We start from the raw sequence: 6496 nt of genomic DNA on the forward strand, positions 1-6496 counted from the left end.
TGTTTTGAAGTCCTTTGGGAGAGCTGCAGGAACAGGAGTCTTCTGTTCCACTCTGTGATGCAGCAAAGACCCACCATTTCCCACAGAGCAGCTAACCCTTCCCAGTTTGTTAATCCAATCTGCACTCCTGCTTCTGCCAGGAAACAATCTGTTTCAAGGCTGCACGTGTCATTTTATTAAGATATAAGAGAGAGCAGGGAGGAGCAACTTGAGAAGCAGCAAGCCATTCAGGGGCTGGGAGACATAGGCTGCCAAGTCCTTTGGAACACTGAGGTGGAAGTACCACAGGAGTGCCACGTGGCAGTGCTGCTGGTATAGGTACTGTGCTGCTAAAGCAGCTGTCTACATACCAGTTATGAAGAGACAGAAATCATGGAGCTGGAGACCCAGCTCACTAAATCCAGTCATTACAAAATGGGAAGGGAGTATATTTTTCCATGCTATAGGAGCCACTGACCCAAGCTGAAAGCCCTGGGAGTAAAAGCAACAGAATATATAAGTACTTCCCTGGGAACTGACTATGAATGAAGCAGTTTGGTGCTCATTTGGACTTGCAGACACGTGTTCGTGAAGAAAATAAGGGTGGAAAAGGTGGTAAGATTTCTGAGAGGACTGAAGGCTTGCACTTGAGAGAAGGAAATGTACCTAATGCTGTGTGTTGTGGTGGGGGTGCTCAAGGCACACAAACTGCAGAAATATTCAACTTGTATTTCATCCTGCTGAAAACACGTCACAGCTCCTAATTAGCTGTTCAGGTCAAAAGGAAGTAATTTATTTTCCAAGTGCTTAGGAAAAAGAGTGAAATTGTAGGATGTAAGGAAGAGCTTTTGTTCTATTATTGCATTGCCAAAGCACAGCACCTTAAATAAAGTCAGCAGTATTATTTTGTGTGTGCTTAGGAGGAAACTGTAATCCCTCATCCAACATTACCTGAGTCTGCAGTTACCACAGTGTAAATCAGGCCATAATTATATATGCACAGACACTAACTTAACTGGGTCCCAATCAGCATAACTATTACCATTTTGTATACTGGAAGAAGAAAACACAAGAGTAAACTTGTTTACTGGCTACTTTGTTTCCAGAAAGAAAACTTCCATGTATTTCTTTGCATCACTGGAGACCAAAGTTCTTAATATGGATAGAAACTTCTTAACGCCAAAGCCTAAGAATCATTAAGGTTGCAAAATAACTCTTAGATCATCAGGTACAGTAATTAACCCAGCACTGCCAAGTCCGTCACTAAACAGTGTCCCCACATGCCATATCTTTTGAGTATCTACAAAGAAGGTGACTGCACCACTTCCTGGAGCAGCCTGTTCCAGTGCTGGATAATCTTTTTGGTGAAAAAAAATTTCTTAATATCTAATCTAAACCTCCCCTGGCACAACTTAAGGCCATTTTCTCTTGTCTAATCACTTGTTATAAGGGACCAGAGACCAATTCCACATCTGGCTACAGCCTCCTTTCAGATAGTTGTGGAGAGCAATAAGGTCTCCCCTGAGCCTCCACTTCTCCAGGACAAACAACCCCAGCTCCTCCTCACAGGACTTGTGCTCTGGATGCTTTACCAGCCCCACTGCCCTTCTCTGGACTTGCTCCAGCACCTCAATGTCTTTCTTGTAGAGAGGGCCCCAGAACTGTTCACAGCTATCAAGATGTGGCCTCACCAGTGCCAAGTACAGGAGGACAATCTCTGCCCTGGTCCTGCTGGCCACACTATTACTATTACCCAGGGTGCCACTGGCCTTCTTGGCCACCTGGGCACATGCTGGCCAAAAGCAGAGCTGGTCAAAAGCAGTGCAAGGTAAAACCCCTGTTTTCTTTGCCCAACGTTCACCAAGCAGAGGGTGATTCCTGAACCTGTCAATAACGTCTGTCGGGGTGCTGAGTCACCTCTTGAGAATCCTGGAGGTTACCTGGCAGCTTGTCCAGTCAGCTCAGCCTTGGTTAAAGAATCGAAGAGACAATTTGAAACTGTAGAATTTTGCAAATACCAGTCTGCCTGCAACATGTCTTGTGTAACATGGAATACTGTTCAGATGTAGGGATTTTTTTATTCAGTTCAAAAATGAATTAATATGTTCAAACATAGCTATAACAAAGCTCTCTGTAGCACTGACAGTGTAAATTAATTGCAGTCCTTCCTCATGAAGGAAGGTGGAGGGACAGGTACTGATCTCTTCTCCCTGGCAAACAATGACAGGACCCAAGGAAATAGCCTAAAGTTGAGCATGGAGAGGTTTAGGTTGGGTATTAGGAAAAGGTTCTTCACCCAGAAGGTGGTTGGGCACTGGAACAGGCTCCCAAGGGAAGCAGTCATAGCACCAAGCCTGACAGAGTTCAAGTGTTTCGACAATGGTCTCAGGCACAGGGTGTGAGTCCTGGGGATGCTTCTGTGCAGGGCTAAGTTGGACTTGATGATCCTTGTGGGTCACTTCCAACACAGAATATTCTGTGATTCTGTGATCCTGTAATTTAATAGACTTATTTGTAATTTTAATAGACTTTTTTTCAGTAGTTTGACATATATTAACTACACTTCTTAGAACATAGAAATACTGTCCAAAAGGGCGGTAAACACCCCCACAGCAATGGCAACCCCTTGTGCCAGCAGACTCAAAAGAAGTCAACTCTCCTGACCTATAATTCATCCTGAAGGCCATTTTAATTGCAGGGGAGAGGAAAAATAGACCTGCTGGGACTGTTGTTCTTGTGAGACCAAAACCTTCCCCTGGCATGCCCTGAGCCACCGCAGGTGAGGCTGCGTAAGACCAAGACAGGTTGGAGAAGTGGGCACCTGGGAATCTCGTGAGGCTTAACAAGGCCAAGTGCAAAGTGCTGCACCCGGGTCAGGGCAACCCTGGTATCAACACAGGCTGGGGGATGAACAGATCGAGAGCAGCTCTGCTCAGAAGGACTTGGGGTGTGCTGGTGGATGAATGGCTGGCCGTAGGCACTCACAGCCCATAAAGCCAAATGTGTCCTGGGCTTTATCCAAAGCAGGGCAAGGAAGGGGGTTCTGCCCCTCTGCTCTACAACACCCCACCTGGAACACTGCATCTGGCTCTGGGGCCTCCAGCACAGGAAGGACATCCAGGTGTTGGAGTGAGTGCAGAGGAGGACAAGATGACCGCGGGGATGGAGCACCTCTCCCACGAGGAAAACCTGAGAGAATTGGCTTTGTTCAGCCTGGGAAAGAGAAGGCTTTGAGGTGACTTAATTGTGGCCTTCCAGTACCTGAAGGGAACTCACAGTAAAGATGGGGAAAGGTTATTTACAAGAGAAGGTAGTGTCAGGAGGAGGGGGAATGGGTTCAAATCGAAAGAGTAGGTTTAGGTTGGGCATTATGGAAAAAATCCTTTACCCTGAGCGTGGTACAGCACAGACAAGGTGCGAATGCCCCATACCTTCGAGGTATTCAAGGCCAGCCTGGACGGGGCTCTCATAAACCCGGTCTAGTGGAAACTGTCCCTGCTCACGGCAGAGGGGTCGGACCAGAACGAACTCTACCGTGCCCTCAGCCCGATCCGCTGCGCTGCCGTAACCGGAGGCCGCTGCTCTCGCCGACCGCGCGGCGGGGGCGGAGCCGGCACCGCCCCTCGCCGGTGCCACGGCCGGCTCTCCAAGATGGCGTCAGCGCCGCCTCCATCGGCGGCCAAGCTGTACCGGCCGAACCGCTTCGTCTCGCTGCCGGCCGAGCTTGACCCCTACACCTACGACACATCTCCGGAGAAGCGCCGCGCCGTGGCCGAACGCCTGGAGATCCGCTCCCGGCTCAAGCGGCAGTACCTGCTGCAGCTCAACAACCCCAGCCCTCCCGCCGTCATCGTGAGTGGGGACGGAGAGGGGCGAGGGGGTGGCGGAGGAAGCGCGGGGCTCGTCAGCCTCAGCCGGCGGCGTCCCGGATCGGGGCCCGCGCCTTAGGCCGTGCTTGCGGCCGGGGCCGAGCTGCTAGGACACTGCCTGCCCTCCCCGTGACCTTAGTGCCCTTCCCGGTGTGCCTTGGCCTCAGTCCTCGGCTGTAGGGGCCATGGCAGAGCCCCACGGGCCTCACCGCCGTTCTCTTTGCGCCCCAGGAAAATCCCGCCTTGATCCGCTGGGCCTATGCGAAGTCGCAGAACGTCTACCCTACTTTCCGCCCGACACCCAAGACGTCCTTTCTAGGAGCTGCTTGTGCGTTAGGCCCCCTCCTCTTCTGGATCTTTGTCTTGAAAGCTGACAGGGTAAGTCTGCCCACAACGCTGAACGTCAGGGAACACCACAAACGCCAGCTTGCAAAATGTAGATCTGCTTGGAGTCTCAATTTGTGGGATCCTCATGCACCTAAGAATGATGAATATCATTAAAGTAGCGAGGGAAGGAAGGCTGATAGCGAGCCTGCTGTCTCAAAGACTGTTACTGGTTGCAGAGTCTTGTGTTTCTAAGAGCCCTTCGTTGTACCCTTGGGGGTACGGCAGTCACAGTTTGCCTGATCAGGCTATTTGGCCTGGTCACAAAGTTCTCTGTAGCACTGAGTGAAAATTAATCCTAAATTACCCTTGTTTTCATCTGCTGACATGCATTAACTATGTTTTTTGAACTTAAAATACACAGGAAGTGGATGGGTGACAGACCTAGCAATCTCTCTGTGCAATTGCTTGGTCATTTGTCTAATTTAGTGAAGCAAATGGGGAAGAGTAATTACATTAATTGCAGTGTCTAGTCTCAGCTGGATGTTTTAATATTTTGGAAGGTTTATCTTGCTTCCATTGTTACTCCTTAACTATGAGTATCAGAATCTGGGCAATGGTAGATCATTATGAAAAAACTTAGCTATATACATACATAAAAAAATGCTAGCAGGCAGACAGAGGGTGCTTTTAATAAACAATTTGTAGCTGTTGTAAAAGACTTATTTCCCTCTTTTGCACAGAAGTAGCATTTCAGATAGAGTCATAAACCACAATGCACAAACATAAATTAATAGAATATTTGTAGGGAATGTTGTTTGCTAGGGTGAATTGAAAATTCAGGTTTTAGGAAACATGCTGAGCCTGTCAATATAAATGTTCTTGAGACTTCAGTACCTCTGCAGTATTTTGCCATGCTGAAATCTTTTAATTAGTGTCCAGGATAATTCACTTTCCTTTATTACAATTCCTTTAGTGATGTTTGGGGATTTTTCTTGTTTTCCTGGTAGTCATAGTCTTTTCTCTGAGGAATGTGTGCTTTGTGTCTGGGTAAGGAGGAGAGAAATTACCTGGTTTTAAGTAAATCTTATGTTTTTATCCGGCAGAAGGAATCTGGCCATTATCCATAGTGTACTCTGGATCTGCAGCGTAGTGTGTACTGTAATAGTACCAGTCAGAAAGGTACATGACTGCAGAGTGAGGTACAAATGGGTAGAAAGTGAGCACAGGCACTTTTAGGCAAGTTATTAGGAAGTTTCTCCATAATTGGATCTCTAAGGTGGATTATTTAGCCGGAAGGAGGGGGTAGAAACTAAGGTACAAATTGAGACACAACTAGTTTGGTGAAAAATGCCTTACAGGAATTGGTCTCTGCTGGCCTGTGAGAGTACCTGGATATGAGGTCAATCTGAGCAGGTATTTAGTAGGTGAAACTTAAGTGCCTTATTATCTTTTAAACAGCTTGTGCTCATAGAATCATTTGGGGTGGAAAAGACCTTTAAAATCCTATATGGTGCTACCTTCGTATAGTCTATGCTGAAATAATAGAACTTCTGTTCTGTTATCCCAGGCTGATGGAAAGTCCTTCTCTAGTAGGATAATGATAAATGTTCTTTCTTCCACAGGATCGTAAAGAGAAGCGTATCCAGGAAGGTAAAATCAAGCAGCCATTCAGTGTATTCTTCTAAGTTCCTGGAATTGCAGTGATGTTCATGGGATATATAAATAAAATAAGATGCATTATGTGATGACATTTCTCTGTCACAGGAATAAATCTTAATTACTTGTTGGTTGTCTTGTATCTTTAAAAATCATGGGAAGTGCAAAAATGTAGGATCTTTATATCTAAACCAGATGGATACAGAGAAGGTGTGTGGAACTCAGCCACTGTACTCTTTTGGTGTACATACAGAGGATCCTTTTAAACCATGGAAGGTGCTGCTGTCCAAGAAGGCTGAGGTTTAAAATTACTAGCAAGACAAAATGCTAAACAAGGCCAAAGCAGTTCCATAAAGGAACTACTGCTTGCCTTACAGATATTTCTTCTTGGTGTCACTTCGGCTGCAGGTGTCACTTTTACAAACCACTAGTGTGATTTGCCCTAACTGGATAATAGGCAAGTTTTATGATACAATTTAACTTAGGAGTCTGCATGACTGCTCTCAATAAGTTAATTTTTCTTTTCCCTAATGAGCTACAAGCCTAAACCATGTGTTTGTTTATTACAATAAACTTCTATTTTTTTAAATAGTACCAGATTTGGAAATAGTCAGCTGAATGTTGTTATAATATATGTAACTAGAATTTCCACTTCACTCTGTGGT

At 46.2% G+C, this 6496-nt stretch overlaps 1 protein-coding gene across 1 annotated transcript; it reads left to right on the top strand.

Moving 5' to 3' along the window:
• Nucleotides 1–3609: 3609 nt before the first annotated feature.
• NDUFB4 (NADH:ubiquinone oxidoreductase subunit B4) lies at nucleotides 3610–5958 on the top strand. Its single transcript, XM_062512943.1, has 3 exons — nucleotides 3610–3831; nucleotides 4080–4226; nucleotides 5798–5958. The coding sequence occupies exons 1-3, from the start codon at nucleotides 3631–3633 to the stop codon at nucleotides 5858–5860; spliced, it is 411 nt and encodes a 136-aa protein (XP_062368927.1). The 5' UTR covers nucleotides 3610–3630; the 3' UTR covers nucleotides 5861–5958.
• The last annotated feature ends 538 nt before the right edge of the window (nucleotides 5959–6496 follow it).

The sequence above is a fragment of the Cinclus cinclus genome, chromosome 2 (genome assembly GCF_963662255.1).
Source record: "Cinclus cinclus chromosome 2, bCinCin1.1, whole genome shotgun sequence".
Lineage (NCBI taxonomy): Eukaryota > Metazoa > Chordata > Aves > Passeriformes > Cinclidae > Cinclus > Cinclus cinclus.